Below are 16700 nucleotides of genomic sequence, written 5' to 3'. Positions count from 1 at the left end.
TATAGAAACACCCCCCGTTCTATATTTAATTAAGCAGCAGCCCCTCAATAACACATGTGTGTACAACTTAATCGCAAAGAGAATAATAAAAAGGATTTGAGGGGATTTGAACTCTAGACATCGTATACACACATGCACTAGCTACATACTCGTGACTATAAAGAGATGTGCCTTCTTTAATATAGACGCAGATTCTTTTTAGATTCCATTTTTCCCCACGTTCAGCCAGGAAACCGGTTCCAAAAAATCTCACCTTTTTGGCCAAAAAATTTCAAATGAAATTCAAATTTAAAAAATCGCAAGTTCAATTCATTGTCGTTCTGATATTGTATGCATACGAGAGATATATATTTGACATGGTTTCTGTCATTTAAATTAAAAAATTCAGGCAATAACATATTTTTCCGGGGACCACAAAAATTTCTGGTAACCGATCTGTTATCAGAAATTCGGTCCAGGAGAAAAAACCTGAATACGAGTAGTTTTAATTTCCAAATATAAAATTTATTGTTTATCTTTTAGACAATTATAGGTACTTGGTGTAGTGGTTAGCTCCTGCGGTTTCACACTTGAGGTCGACGAATGGAATCCATCGGGCCCCTTTTTTCCCCGCGGAATTATCCATGCGCCCAAGTTACAAATTTTTTGTTGACTCACTGATGGGTGGGCCCTGTGTAGATTAGTCTAGTTACCTGGTTAGCCTAACCTGTTGTTAGTATCACACTGATTAGTGGCCCCACCCCTAAATTACCAGTTAGACATGTGTGTCTATTTATCTGATTAACCTGGACAAACTTGACATGTTTTTCTTTTTGAGAATAACTTGACGTTCTTTTGTGTGCAATCAAATAGATTTTAGTTGTGCATGTACAACATCAAGCAGCACTCGTGGGATGGATGTATTGTTTAATTAACAGGATGTTGGTTCGAACCCAATCTACCCCATCCTTTTTTCATTATATTTGACGTCTTTTGTCGTCATTAAATAAATTACATAGGGATTTTCTGAAATGAAAAACGGCGTGCTAGGGTCACCGAGCACCTTGTGCACTCCTAGTCACTGACAGGTGGGCCTCCGTCAAGCTGGCGCGCCATGTGGGCAGGCCATACGGCTAGATACGAGCGAAGTGACCGTATTTGCACGATAACGCAAGTTGGATAACCATAAATTCGTATTTTCAAAGTTTTAGCATCAAACTGAACATTGAGCGCAAGTTCTATAACTCTCGGTGATATTACATCTATAATTTTATTTATTGTGGCATGAACGTTTAGATCCGAAAGATTCAAGACAAAAGTTTAATACTGACATCTATATCTATACCTACTAATAAAAGAAATAGGTATTCTTGGTCCGTCATGGCGTTTTGCAGAAACCCCCTGAGTTTTTATTGTAATGAAACCGTGGTACTGATATAAGTTAAAAAAACGATTCGTTTACATTTTATAATAACGCCTTTGACTTTTAAAATAATCAACGTGCGGTCTTTAATAATAAAAAGAGGTGCACGCTGGGACTCGAACCCATGACCTCTCGCAGTGTCTCGGTACATGCCATAGTTAGTCCGACTCAGTATCAAAATAACACCCAAAAAATATACTCAATGAAAGAGTCCGAATCTTACTTAGATACATACAGGAGTCTGAATCCTACTTAGATACATACACCACGTTCACGTCCAGGGCCACATCATACCGGGCCGTGTATACGTACATGCCATAGTCAGTCCGACTCAGTACCAAAATAACACCCAAAAAATATACTCAATGAAAGAGTCTGAATCCTACTTAGATACATACAGGAGGCCGAAACCTACTTGGAGTCAGGTATCGCTGGTGCTACAAATACACCTGTACCTCCACGTGATTCTTACACAATCTCAAGTCTTCAATTCAATTAAATAGAATCAGTTTCACACGTCGCCTTCTAGATACCTTTGGTTCAATTAAGCTGCTAAGCTCCCAAGTCAGATTAACATCAGGTATTTTCGTTGCGTATTTTCATATACGACATCCTTCAACATCTCTTTCTTTTTGCGAATTCTTCAACATCTTTAGGAACACCGGTACCTGCCATGAAATGAATAAGTTTATCATTAGCAATTTGAAATTTCCGAACAAATAGTACACCAAACCGTACTTTGAGCAACAAATTTACAAGATTTTATATATGATACACTGAATCATATTTAAACATCATTGTTGACAAGGAAAAAATAGATGCAATTATTTGACTAGATTGCACACTGAACTAACATATACAAGTTTAATCAATTTTCCATTTCTAATATTTCTTACACTTCCAAAACTCTCATGCAGGCAAGCATTTTGATCACATTCTCCAGAGATGGATGCTAAGGAAAGAAGAAGGAAACTAGACAGAGAGCGCTATGCACAAATGGCCGATGAAAAAAGAGAGGAAAAACCCAAAAAACGCCGTGAAGGCTATCAACAAAAGAAAGAAAAAATATGCGCACAACAAAGGCAGATATATGCAAAAATGCAGCCGGAACAAAAGAAAGCTAGAATAGAACATATCAATGAATTGAAACGCAACACAGCAAGCAAAGACTCCATTGCACTGGAGAACCCTGCATATATCGCAACTGAAAAAGAAGTTGGTACTTCTACCTTTCCTGATTACAGAAAGCATGTCACACCACGAGAAAGGCAAACATTGCTACACCGTCGTAACAAAGAATTCACGACAAGACAGAGGCATGTATCATCGAAACAAGATGTATCTATGACGGAAACCGGCGATGCCAACACAGAACCTCTACAGCAACCAGAAGAAATGATTTACGGTAATACTAAATTTTACACAATACTCGCGTTCAAAATAAATATACAAATGTTTGTACAACAAACCATCTTTTATGGACAGACATCCCCTCATCAATGTTTCCAAGCATCAAAGAAGCAGATACACCAAGTGACGATCACAATAAGGTGGCGTTGTGGCCAGACATCCCGTCTTCAATGTTTCCAGCAATCAAGGAAGTAGATGCACAAATACAAACATTATACAATGATGTTCACGGTAAGGTTATAAAATTTCCTATATATTTTTATGCAATACAAAAATTACATATAAATAATTACTACACAGGCAAGGATGAGATCATATGTGAGCATGATGCTACCATGAAAGAAGTAGATACACCAACACAATCAATCAATAATGACGATCAAGGTAAGGTCATCAATTCCATATATGTTCTTATGAAATCCAAAGAAATATATTATACAATAAAAAATTGCAACACAGGTAATAATGAAGTCATATTTGAAGAGGACATAAACGAGGACGAATACATGTTCTCTGGTCAAGGTATGCTCAATAGAATTTAAATATATTTTAATCATTATATAGCTTCTGTACTAACTTTTATGCTACAAACCAAACTAGAATGGGACAGAGAAGTGGAAATTGAAATCAAAGAAGGCGAGGAAATGCACAACCCTGATCCTTATGATTTCGTCTATAGCAACATACCCAAAAAAACACGTGCTCAAAACAGAAGAAAATTGCAGATTCTGCCATGCAAGAAAATTCAAGTATGAAACTAAGAAATTATGCTGCAGAAAAGGACAGATAAGACTAGCCAATGCAGATACACCACCTGAACTCATGAGACTTTGGACAAGCAACGACTCTGACGCAAGACATTTTCGGAACAATATAAGATTTTTCAATGGCCACTTCTCGTTTACTACTCTATACTGCCATCTTGACAGAGACACAACTGACATGCGAACAACTGGTGGTATTTACACCTTTCGAGCACATGGTCAGATCTATCACAACATACACTCATTTGGTAATAGTAGATCAGATCCAAAGCATCTAGAGCTATACTTCTACGACGATGATCCAAGCTCAGAGCATCGGTACCGCCATTGCCGCGAGGAAATGTACGAGCAAGACAAGCATGTGATCGGGATAATAACCGACATCCTACGGGATAACCCATACTCTCAACAGTTTAGGAGTTTGGGACGAGCCCAAAACCTTGAGGACTACAGACTCGTCTTAAACCTGGACCAAAGATTGGACCAGAGAACATACAATGCGCCAATAAATTCAGAGGTAGCTGCAGTGTGGATTGAAGGAAATGAAAGAAGAGACACTTATGACAGGAATGTAATACTACATGGAAACAACAACGAAAAAGAGCACATTCGATCATATTACGGGTGCTCTGATCCGTTGTCGTACCCTCTATTCTTTCCAAGAGCTGAACTGGGTTGGCATAGGAAAATCCCAAAGAGGGATACAGAAGCGGAAGATATTGGTGCTGATGATATCAGTAATGATGATGACCCAGGTAAAATTTTCATATACTATTATATTCAAAATTCAATTTAACTAACTTTTGATGTCACAATATTTGCACAGATTCTGCCAACGGCCTGTGGGTAACCATGAAAGAATACTACTGCTATAAATTCCATACACGACCAAGCATATTCAACCCAATATTGCACGGCGGACGGCTTTTTCAGCAGTTTGCTGTAGATACATACATAAAGATTGAAAACTCCAGACTGGGTTACATGTGGCATCATCAAAACAAAATAAGGGCGGATCTATACCAAGGCCTTCTAGACAGCATTCAAGCCGGAGAACAGAATGGAGATGCAATTGGAAAACGGAGAGTACTTGCGTCATCATTTATTGGAGGGCCATGAGATAAAATTCGTCGGTATCAAGATGCTATGGCTTTAGTTAGAAAATATGGAAAACCAGATGTATTCCTCACAATGACCTGCAACCCCAACTGGGAAGAGATCACACGTGAACTACAGTTTGGACAAACACCACAAGATCGCCCAGACATTGTCGTTCGTGTTTTCAAGGCGAAGCTAGAAGAAATGAAGAAGCAACTATTTGAGAAGGCCATTCTTGGAAAGGTTAAGGCATATACATATGTCGTAGAGTTCCAAAAGCGGGGATTAGCACATGCTCACTTTTTGCTCATCATGACTGGAAAATACAAATACACATGTCCGGAACAGTATGACAGAATCATCTCCGCTGAGCTCCCTAACAAGCACAAGTACCCAGAGTTATACAAAATGGTAATCAAACATATGATGCATGGTCCTTGCGGTGCATTGAATAAATTTTGTCCATGCACAAAGAATCGTCCGTCATGCAAGAACAATTATCCAAGGCCATTTAATGAAACTACAATTCAAGGTAAGGACTCTTACCCACTGTATAGGAGACGCAATGATGGTCGGACTGAAACGGTATGAAAATGCCAACTGGATAATAGGTGGGTAGTTCCTTACAACCCATATCTTTTGCGGATGTTCAACTGCCACATAAATGTTGAGATATGCTCGAGCATTAAAGTTGTTAAGTACTTGTTCAAGTACATCTATAAGGGACATGACCGAGCATCTGTACCTGTAACTGACAAAGTAGACGAAGTCGAAATTGACGAGATTAAACAGTACAGAGACGCGCGGTGGGTGACACCTCCGGAAGCACTCTGGAGAATATATGGCTTCGAATTAAGCAAAATACACCCACCAGTCTTGCAACTGCAGCTACATCTTCCAAATATGCACATGGTTTCATACCATGGCATGGAAAAAATAAAGAATATTATCGACCGTGATGGCACAGAAAGATCAATGTTGACCGCGTACTTTGAAGCAAACAGCTTACATGAGAAAGCACGAGGCATACTATACAGAGACTTTCAGGAATATTATACTTGGCAAAGACAAGGGAAGTTTTGGCAAGAGAGGAAACGAGCCGCTGTCTTCCAGGTTGGCAGGATGGTCTCGGCACACCCGGCTGAAGGAGAACAATATTATCTTCGAGTACTCCTAAACCACGTGACAGGCGCCACCAGCTACGAAGACCTACGAACAGTCCATGGACAAGTAATGCCAACCTTCTGTGAAGCTGCAGAAAAACGGGGGCTCATTGAGGCAGACAACACACTAGATGACTGCATGACAGAAGCAGAGTTGTTTCGAATGCCATCATCACTACGAAGGCTATTCGCGGCAATCTTGGTTTTCTGTGAACCCAGCGATGTACGTGGCCTATGGAACAAACACCTTGACGCAATGTCAGAAGACTACAGCAGAAACTGCAAATGCAAGCACACAGTCGAACAGATGGTGCTGAGAAATATCAGGGACATGTGGCACTCAATGGGAAAAGACATAGAATCGTTTCCTCTTCCAGAGATCGACAAACGACATGAGACAACTGGCGACATACCTAGGGAGATCGTTGAGGAGACCTCCATCGAGGTGGACCCTGAGGACGTATCGTTGCATAAAAACCTAAACATCGAGCAGAGGAAGGCCTACGACGAAATCCTAGCCATGGTTGACCGCCAAAGAGGAGGTATATTCTTTGTCGATGGGCCAGGAGGCACAGGAAAAACTTTTCTTTATAGGGCGCTCTTGGCCACAATACGCGGACAAGGCAAGATTGCCGTGGCGACGGCCACTTCCGGTGTTGCTGCTTCCGTAATGCCTGGAGGGAGGACCGCATACTCGAGGTTTAAGATTCCACTAAAAATAGATGATGGAGCTATTTGTAGCTTCACAAAATAGAGTGGGACAGCAAAGCTACTCCAAGCAGCATCACTAATAATCTGGGATGAAGCATCTATGACAAAGAGACAAACGGTGGAGGCGCTAGACAAAAGCATGCGGGACATAATGGATAGACCAGATCTTCCATTTGGTGGAAAAACGATCGTATTTGGGGGAGATTTTAGACAAGTGCTACCTGTTGTCCAAAAGGGAACAAGAGCCCAGATAGTAGATGCATCACTACGCGGGTCGGAGCTCTGGAATTGCATGCGTCAATTGAAGCTTGTGCGCAACATGAGGGCTCAAAACGACCCATGGTTCGCAGAATACCTACTACGCATTGGAAATGGAACCGAGGAGACAAATGATGATGGTGAAATACTTCTACCTACAAGTATATGTGTGCCAAATAAGACGGATGATACCGCCTTGGATAGACTTATTGACAGTATCTACCAAACGGGGAATGCTTACCTAAAAGATCCAGAGTACATCACCTCAAGAGCAATTTTATCCACAAGGAATGACTGCGTAGACAAGATCAACCTAAAAATGATTGATCGCTTCCAAGGGGAGGAGATGGTGTACCACAGCTTCGATTCAGTAGAAGACGACCCACATAACTACTATCCACCAGAATTCCTAAACACCCTAACCCCAAATGGACTGCCTCCACATATGCTGAAGCTCAAAAAAAATTGTCCAATCATACTACTCAGGAACATTGACCCTGCTAATGGGCTCTGCAACGGCACCAGACTGGTCGTACGTGGATTTCAGAAAAATGCAATTGATGCAAAGATTGTGGTAGGGCAGCACTTTGGAATGCGAGTTTTCTTGCCTCGGATACCATTATGCTCATCTGACGACGACATGTTCCCGTTCAGTTTTAAGAGAAAACAGTTTCCAGTCAGACTTAGTTTTGCAATGACAATAAACAAATCACAAGGCCAGTGTCTACCTGCCTGAACCTGTTTTCTCACATGGTCAACTATATGTCGCGCTTTCTAGAGCAACCGCGACATCTAACATAAAGGTACTAACAGGTACACACGATGTGAACAAGGAGACAAACAATAGAAAAAATAAAGGTGACACGTGCACAAAGGAGAAGAAGAAAAGGAAGAATAAGATCAGTACAAGCGATACATACACAAAGAATATTGTTTACACAGAAGTCTTGACCAAATAGGTAATGCAATATTTCAACTTTGTGTTTATAAATTCAGTTTCAACTTAGTACGTTCATTCATGACCAATTTAATAATTTATATTACACATTGGATCTCTAATTTTCTAACCTTAAAATTACTTCTTGTATTCTTCAGAACAATCAAGCTGTCAACTTCGGAGTTAGAATTCAGGACTACTTGATCGTCTTGAAGGAGGATGTCTTCATGTTCTGAACCACTAACTCATTCATGGATATTTATTTATATAATATGGCCAATAACTCATTAATTTTTATTTAAATATTTGATCACTTTGATGATCTCTATTATGGTTGTACAATCTATGTATGCAAATTTACCAACGATGAGTAGCTAAGGTGAAATTGAGACTTACCGGTCAAAATAGAGACATATTTCTCGCCTTGGAGCTGATGTTGTTGCACTGATTTTTCTAAACATCTTTCGAGAGAAACTCCTTCTCTAGAAAGGATCCATTCTTAGCAACGAATGTCTTGCCTTCGGATCTGTGATAGAAGGTGTACCCAACAGTCTCCTTTGGGTATCCTATGAAGACACATTTCTCTGATTTGGGTTCGAGCTTATCAGGTTGAAGCTTTTTCACATAAGCATCGCAGCCCCAAACTTTAAGAAACGACAACTTTGGTTTCTTCAAACCATAATTCATCAGGTGTCTCTAAAGCATAACCCCAAAACGATAGCGGTAAATGAGTAAGAGACATCATAGATCGCACCATATCTAGTAAAGTACGATTACGACGTTCGGACACACCATTATGTTGTGGTGTTCCGGGTGGCGTGAGTTGCGAAACTATTCCGCATTGTTTGAAATGAAGACCAAACTCGTAACTCAAATATTCTCCTCCACGATCAGATCGTAGAAACTTTATTTTCTTGTTACGATGATTTTCCACTTCACTCTGAAATTCTTTGAACTTTTCAAATGTTTCAGACTTATGTTTCATCAAGTAGATATACCCATATCTGCTCAAATCATCTGTGAAGGTGAGAAAATAACGATACCCACTGCGAGCCTCAATATTCATCGAGCCACATACATCAGTATGTATGATTTCTAATAAATCTGTTGCTCGCTCCATTGTTCCGAAGGACAGAGTTTTAGTCATCTTGCCCATGAGGCATGGTTCGCAAGTACCAAGTGATTTATAATCAAGTGATTCCAAAAGTCCATCAGAATGGAGTTTCTTCATGCGCTTTACACCAATATGACCGAAAGGCAGTGCCACAAATAAGTTGCATTATCATTATCAACTCTGCATCTTTTGGCTTCAATGTTATGAATATGTGTATCACAACCACTACAGGAAATATGTCAACTTGTGACCCTCACTATTGGCCGCTGAAAGGTCATAGTTTTTCATTTGCGACCTTTTGTGACCAAAAACAGAAGGTCAAAAGCTGGCGGTCGTAAACTGAAATTAGTGACCTTCTTTGTGATATGTAAAAGGTCGTTGGTTCCATGACCAAATTTTTTGTCACTAGCAACCTCCTCAGGCCACGTAGGCATCCAACGTGGCAAGCTGATGTGGCACAAGAATCAGCCCGGTCCAATTCGGTTTTCTACATGGGCCTAGCCCAACAATTCGGCCTTTTTAATATAAATTTTTTCTCTTAATTTTCGCTAGCTACATGGGCCTGGCCCAACAATATGGCCTTTTATATTCTAATGCAACCTTTTATAGTCTACTGCTTTTCTATTTTCAGCCATTTTATTTTGCAATGGGTCCCACTTGTCATGCTTAGCTCAAAATTGGTCCCGCACATTATAACTTGGACCCACTTGTCAGGTTTCCATTTCACGGGTATTCAAATCACATACACAATCATTGTTTCGAACAGACTAGAGAGCAAATGAAACTGGTCCAAAATAATACTACATCAATCTATTACAATCGTTACAGTATATTACAACCCAGATATGCCTACTACTGCCTATACAATTACAACACATAATATGCTACCCTTTGCTGATATGCTTCACAGCTTCGGACATGGATTCGCACTTCACCTATGCAAAAATAAGAATAAACATATAAGAATAAGAATAGGTACAGAACATCAAACAGTAGCCAATGAGGGATCCAATAACTTATAATCAAGAATTGACAGCAAATGCCATGTACATAAATAGTATGACTAACACTAACCAGTATGCGTTCATGGAGTGACTAAAATGTTCTCACTAGCTAGGATTTTTTTGGTATATAATATACTGACATGTGCAACTCTCTAAATTGATCATAGAAATGAAAAGTGTAAGAACAAGTTTCAGAATCCAGGCATGTCAAATTTTAAGCACCAGCAAAATAGATCTAACAAACCAGACCATGATAATCATGCATCAGGATTTATGGTTCTAGAAAAACAGTAAAGAGATGGACATACACGCATCAAGCATACCAGCTACTACAATAAGAGGTCCAGATGCTCCAGGAACTGCACTTCGGCAATCGTGCAGTAGCTAGGGATTGAGGAGGATGAGCTTGTTGTATCCATTGTACCTGGGTCATATTTAGGTACACAATTAGCTAATATGTCAACATTTAGTTACCATGAACATAAAACAACGAACCCGGATAAGAATTAGCAGTGTAGTACAGAATGTATCACTATAGCTTTGGGAAATAGTTAAGTCTTGTGGGTATCTAGTTTACTTGCATATGGCCAACACTAACCAGTATGAGTTCGTTCAATAACTAAAAAGTACTCAGTAGCTGACAATGTATAGTTTACACATATAAACCGAAGATTCAGCAAAGGCATGTTGATAAAACAGTGAAAACAATGGTATCTTGTATACTGCCATGCATGAGCACTTCTTAATATTTATATTCATCATCACAACAACCTATAACCACCTATGCTCACTGTTCAAATCTATGCATAGTTCAAAAGCTTGATTTTGAAACATCAAATGTATCAGAATAATCATATGAATCATCATTTTCTCAGCCCATCTACCAAGTGCAATACTTCATCATTCTAGGTAAATTAAGATGTTAAATGACTAAAACTAGTAGTATGCTACAATCATATGGTACTGGTTAAAAAATGTGACCAGAGGACTACACTTGAACACATCACTTGCAATGCCTACTGGAAGGAGCAAGTGTATAGAAGAAAACAAACATTGGACAGGCTGGCCATCAGTCTTAAAAACCTCAATTTTGTATTCATCAAAGAGAATCTCAGGAATATGTTGTTGTAGCATCATCTGACCAGCCAATCGATCATTAACACACGTGCACACACAGAGCAGAGAACGATTTGAAATCAAGTGCAAGAATTGCTGCAACACATAAAACTAGCATGTTACGGTTTGTGGGTGATGGGGAAAATGCATGTGAAGTGCATAAATCACAGAGGGGTGTGTACAATACACACCATCTTTGACAGCAAGCAAAACAGACAGGAATAGAGCATGTCAACTACTGTAAAGCACAATCACTAGCATGGTGGTGAGAGAAGTTTCCAGACGCCAACCATTCTTCTTGCAGGTGCTGGACGCCCCCGCCTTGTAGCGTGAGTGGAGGTAGCACGCAATCTGCACCAACAAAGCACCAAAAACAACATCAATCCCCTGCGTCACAGTCTCACGGACAGCCAAACCCTCTTAATCCTAAAAACAAAAAAGACGTCAGCACCACCGAGGAGGAGGACGCACCGAGATGAAGGTGAACTTCTGGGGCGGCGTGCCGACGCCGATCTCCCTGAAGTACTATCCATTCATGTAGTTCTTGAGCGACACGATGTCGCCCTCCTCCTTAGAGCAGAGGGTGCCGGCTACACCGCCGCCGAGGAGGAGGTCCTGTTGTGCCTCCTCGCCACCGGAGAGGCGCGTGGCGACATGGCTGTACTGGTTGATGGGGCGCTTCTTGAGCGCGTTCCGCACCAGGCCCTCGGCCTCGGACGTTGGGAGGAGGGTTTGCAGCAGCATGGCCGCGAGGAGCGCCAGGTCGACGCCTCTGCAGGTACCCATAGTCGCGATCTGCAGAAAATCGCAGGGCTTAACCGAACCGTAAGAGGAATTTCGTAAAGTGGAGGTAAATCCTAGTGGGGAAAGTAGCAGAGCATGTTGCGGGTCCATGAGAAGAGAAGTAGCAGAGAGGGAGGGGAGAGCTCACCAGAAACCGAAGAGGATCCCGCCGACCGAGCTCACGGTCTCTCTGCAGGAAGATGGGCACGAGGAGACGGCGAGGAGATGGGGACGAGGAGACGGGGCGAGGAGGTGGAGACGGCGAGGAGATGGGGACGAGGAGATGGGGCGAGGAGGTGGAGACGACGAGGAGGTGGATACGGCGAGATGGGGTGAGGAGGTGGAGACGGCGAGGGTCGGGCGGAGGCGAGGAGATGGGATCTGGGGGATCGAGAGGGGACGGGGACAGAGTGGGTGGGGGTGGCGGCGGGGTCGAGGGAAGGGTGGGTGGGTGGGTGAGTTAGGGTTTTTGTTCTTGGGAGAAGCTCCACCGTTGGATGGGTGCGCGATGGATGGCTCAGATTGCGTTAAATTTGGTGATCCGCGTGAAGGCGGTTCCTCGCGTCTCATTGGTCCGACCACTCTGAATTTTTTTAAAACATAACAATGGGCGTAGTTTGTCAAAATGATCTCATATTTTGCATAAGTGTGCATCTTGTAATGACAAACAATGTTGCCCAATAGAGATTTCATTTTCTTTTCACAAAAAATTCATTTACCATTTTTCGAGTGCATAAAAAGGTTTTTTATGAAGAACCTACCAAATACTTACCATTTTTCGAATGCATAGTTTGTTTAAATGCTACAATATTGTGCACAATGGTGCATCTTGAAATGGCAAACAATGTTGTCTAAGGAAGTTTTCATTTTCTTTGGACGGAAATTTCATTTTCCATTTTTCGAGTGCCCAAAATGAGTTTTTTTGTGAAGAACCTACCAAATAATTGTTGCAAAATTGGACCAAATCATTTTTCCAAAACACTAGGCCATATTTAATGCACAGTTGACCAAATGGTTGGGTGTCAAAAGTTTTGATCCACCTCTAGTGAAAACGATAAATTTCCGCCGTTTCAGCTGGAAGCGGGTCAAATTTCAACTACGGCTGCCTCATAGTTTTCTATTTATTTTTCTAAAAATCATTTCTAGGTAAATAAGTATCTATTTAATCAGAGAAACAGCAAAAAAAATCCAAGATTCAACCACTAGCTAGGAACGGTCATTCCCGCTGTTTTGACCGCATTTTGAAACGGGCATACAAAATTCAAACAAAATCAAAAAATTGGAAAACCTTCGCATTGTGTCATTATATGTGACCAAGTTACCAGGAAAAATAACAAGCTTGTAATACGGCAATTCTTTTAAAAAAGTGTTCTCAGAAATGAGCTATCATCTCTGAAGATTCATGGCTTTCAAGCCAAATGATCAATCTTATGGCCACATTCATGGCATAGTTTGTTCAAATGATCTCATATTGTGCACAAGGGTGGATATTGGAATGGCAAACAATGTTGCCTAAGGGAGTTTTCATTTTCTTTGGATGAAAAAGCAATTTTCCATTTTTCGAGTGCCCAAAATGAGTTTTTTTGTGAAGAACCTACCATATATTTGTTGCAAAATTGGATCAAATCAATTTTATAAAATACTATGCCATGTTTAATGCACAATTGACAAAATGTTTGGGTGCCAAAAGTTTTTATCCATCTCTGGTGAAAAAGACAAATTTCTGCTGATTCACTAGGAAGCGGGACAAATTTGAACTGCAGCTGCCTCATAATTTGCTCTTTATTTTTTCAAAAAATCATTTCTAGGTAGAAAAGTATCTATTTAATCAGAAATACATGGTTTGGTAGCGATACGTTGAGGTTTGGATGGTGGCCCAGGGCCCCAACTCCAAAGCGCGTAGACTCACATGCCCGCCGCGTGGTCACCGCGTGACCGTGGTGTTGCCACGCGTTCCGGGTGGCCTAGGCATGTCTAGTGGGTTGGGCACTCCCCTGATAGGTGTCAGGAAGAAGAAGGCAATAGAAGAATCTCACGAGGAGGCTGAACCGGGCTCAAACATGAATTAGCACCCAAGTGTTTGATTAGTGGTACGGGAAATGCACATGGCCAATGGGCCTGAGTTTTGGACGAGGATGATCATCTACTAAGGACACTATCTTGGAAAATTTGCAGCTCAAATGGAGGAGCCTAGGTGTCACTTGCTTTGCAACGTACCACACTGGACAGAAATATGAATGTTGAAGCCACACTCACATGTATTGTTAGATGGGGCTCAAATTTTGTGGAGAGCTATGATTTTGGAATATAGAAGATGTGGCAAAAATTCAGCTCATTAGGATATGCCTAGCCAGTACTTCCTTCACAACAGTTTGAGCTGAAAAAAAACTTTGGAAATTTGCCAAGGAAGATTTACCATTCAAATGGAGTTGAATATTGTCATGAGGCAATGATGTGGATAGTAAAGAATGCCCAATTGTTTTGGGAATTTTGGGAATGACAGAAATATAGGTTGCTTCACAACCTAGGGCAAAAATTGACACATGGACATGACACATAGGCAAAACTGATAAGGTGGCGCCTTGTCATAGCAATAAGTACCAATGCATCCACGTTCACAACCTCATGACCATTTATATTGGTCGTAATCAGGTAGAAATAAGGTCATTGGCGCCTCTTGTCTGCTTTGTGACCATTTGGTGTAAGCAATTTTAGGGTTTGAGCCCTTCCAAGCGAAATGGCCATGAATTTATGACCAATTCAGCTGGGGTCACTAAGAGAAGGTCATAAGTTGACATATTTCTTGTAGTGTACTATCGAGATTCAACAAAAATAGACCACTCTTCAAGGGTGCATGACCATAAAAGATATTACTCATATAAATAGAACAACCATTATTCTCTGATTTAAATGAATAACCGTCTCGCATCAAACAAGATCCAGATATAATGTTCATGCTCAACGCTGGCACCAAATAACAATTATTCAGGTCTAAAACTAATCCCGAAGGTAAATGTAGAGGTAGCGTGTCGACCGCAATCACATCGACTTTGGAACCATTTCCCACGCGCATCATCACCTCGTCCTTAGCCAATCTTTGCTTAATCCGTAGTCCCTGTTTCGAGTTGCAAATATTAGCAACAGAACTAGTATCAAATACCCAGGTGCTACTGCAAGAATTAGTAAGGTACACATATACCTTTGTTCACCTTGCCATCCTTCTTATCCGCCAAGTACTTGGGGCAGTTCCGCTTCCAGTGACCAGTCCCTTTGCAGTAGAAGCACTCAGTCTCAGGCTTAGGTCCAGACTTGGGCTTCTTCACTTGAGCAGCAACTTGCTTACCATTCTTCTTGAAGTTCCCCTTCTTCCCTTTACCCTTTTTCTTGAAACTGGTGGTCTTGTTGACCATCAATAGTTGATGCTCCTTCTTGATTTCTACCTCCGCAGCCTTTAGCATCGCGAAGAGCTCGGGAATTGTCTTGTTCATCCCTTGCATATTATAGTTCATCACGAAGCTCTTGTAGCTTGGTGGTAGTGATTGAAGAATTCTGTCAATGACACTATCATAAGGAAGATTAACTCCCAGCTGAATCAAGTGGTTGTTATACCCCAGACATTTTGAGTATATGTTCACTGACAGAACTATTCTCCTCCATCTTGCAGCTATAGAACTTATTGGAGACTTCATATCTCTCAATCCGGGCATTTGCTTGAAATATTAACTTCAACTCCTGGAACATCTCATATGCTCCATGATGTTCAAAACATCGTTGAAGTCCCGGTTCTAAGCCGTAAAGCATGGCACACTGAACTATCGAGTAGTCATCAGCTTTGCTCTGCCAGACGTTCACAACGTCCGGCGTTGCTCCTGCAGCGGGTCTTGCACCTAGCGGTGCTTCCAGGACGTAATTCTTCTATGCAGCAATGAGGATAATCCTCAAGTTACGGACCCAGTCCGTATAATTGCTACCATCATCTTTCAACTTAGCTTTCTCAAGGAACGCATTAAAATTCAAAGGAACAGTAGCACGGGCCATTGATCTACAACAACATAGACATGCAAAATACTATCAGGTACTAAGTTCATGATAAATTAAAGTTCAATTAATCATATTACTTAAGAACTCCCACTTAGATAGACATCCCTCTCCTACCTCTTGAGCACTGTGTTGGTTTTCCTTTGAAGAGGAAAGGGTGATGCAGTAAAGTAGCGTAAGTATTTCCCTCTTTTTGAGAACCAAGGTATCAATCCAGTAGGAGACCACGCGTGAGTCCCACGCACCTACACAAACAAATAAGAACCTTGCAACCAATGCGATAAAGGGGTTGTCAATCCCTTCACGGTCACTTACGAGAGTGAGATCTGATAGATATGATAAGATATTTTTGGTGTTTTTATGGTAAAGAGTGAAAGTAAAGATTGCAAAAATAAACGGTGCTAGAAATAACTAAGTGTTGGAAGATTAATATGATGGAAAATAGACCCGGGGGCCATAGGTTTCACTAGTGGCTTCTCTCAAAATAGCATAAGTATTACGGTGGGTAAATGAATTACTGTCGAGCAATTGATAGAATTGAGCATAGTTATGAGAATATCTAGGTATGATCATGTATATAGGCATCACGTCCGTGACAAGTAGACCAAAACGATTCTGCATCTACTACTATTACTCCACACATCGATCGCTATCCAGCATGCATCTAGAGTATTAAGTTCATACGAACAGAGTAATGCTTTAAGTAAGATGACATGATGTAGAGGGATAAACTCATGCAATATGATATAAACCCTATCTTTTTATCCTCGATGGCAACAATACAATACGTGTCGTTTCCCTTTCTGTCACTGGGATCGAGCACCGCAAGATTGAACCCAAAGCTAAGCACTTCTCCCATTGCAAGAATGATCAATCTAGTAGGCCAAACCAAACTGATAATT

General features: G+C 41.0%; 1 protein-coding gene, 1 long non-coding RNA gene and 1 other non-coding gene across 3 annotated transcripts; 1 reads left to right on the top strand and 2 right to left on the bottom strand.

The window, feature by feature from the left end:
• Positions 1-1607: 1607 nt before the first annotated feature.
• Positions 1608-6822, bottom strand: LOC141030625 (uncharacterized). The gene is made up of 2 exons (XR_012192729.1): positions 2872-6822; positions 1608-2070 (listed from the first exon to the last, which is right to left on the bottom strand). It is a non-coding gene; the product is annotated as an uncharacterized lncRNA (long non-coding RNA).
• A 45-nt stretch (positions 6823-6867) lies between these two features.
• Positions 6868-7979, top strand: LOC141030627 (uncharacterized). The gene is made up of 2 exons (XM_073506174.1): positions 6868-7380; positions 7902-7979. The coding sequence occupies exons 1-2, from the start codon at positions 6868-6870 to the stop codon at positions 7977-7979; spliced, it is 591 nt and encodes a 196-aa protein (XP_073362275.1).
• Positions 7980-10924: 2945 nt separating this feature from the next.
• On the bottom strand, positions 10925-11004 carry LOC141030629 (small nucleolar RNA SNORD36). The gene has a single exon (XR_012192731.1). It is a non-coding gene; the product is annotated as a small nucleolar RNA SNORD36 (small nucleolar RNA).
• Between the last annotated feature and the right edge of the window lie 5696 nt (positions 11005-16700).

This window comes from Aegilops tauschii, unplaced genomic scaffold, assembly GCF_002575655.3.
Source record: "Aegilops tauschii subsp. strangulata cultivar AL8/78 unplaced genomic scaffold, Aet v6.0 ptg000442l_obj, whole genome shotgun sequence".
NCBI classification, from domain to species: Eukaryota; Viridiplantae; Streptophyta; class Magnoliopsida; order Poales; family Poaceae; genus Aegilops; species Aegilops tauschii.
Note: the sequence above shows the minus strand (reverse complement) of the source record. Positions and strands in the feature narration are given on the sequence as shown.

Coding starts and splice junctions, on each gene's coding strand:
- LOC141030627 (XM_073506174.1), top strand. CDS start 6,868: ATGAGGGCTCAAAACGACCCATGGTTCGCAGAATACCTACTACGCATT. Junction 7,381..7,901: donor CAATTGATGCAAAGATTGTG/GTAGGGCAGCAC, acceptor TGTATTCTTCAG/AACAATCAAGCTGTCAACTT.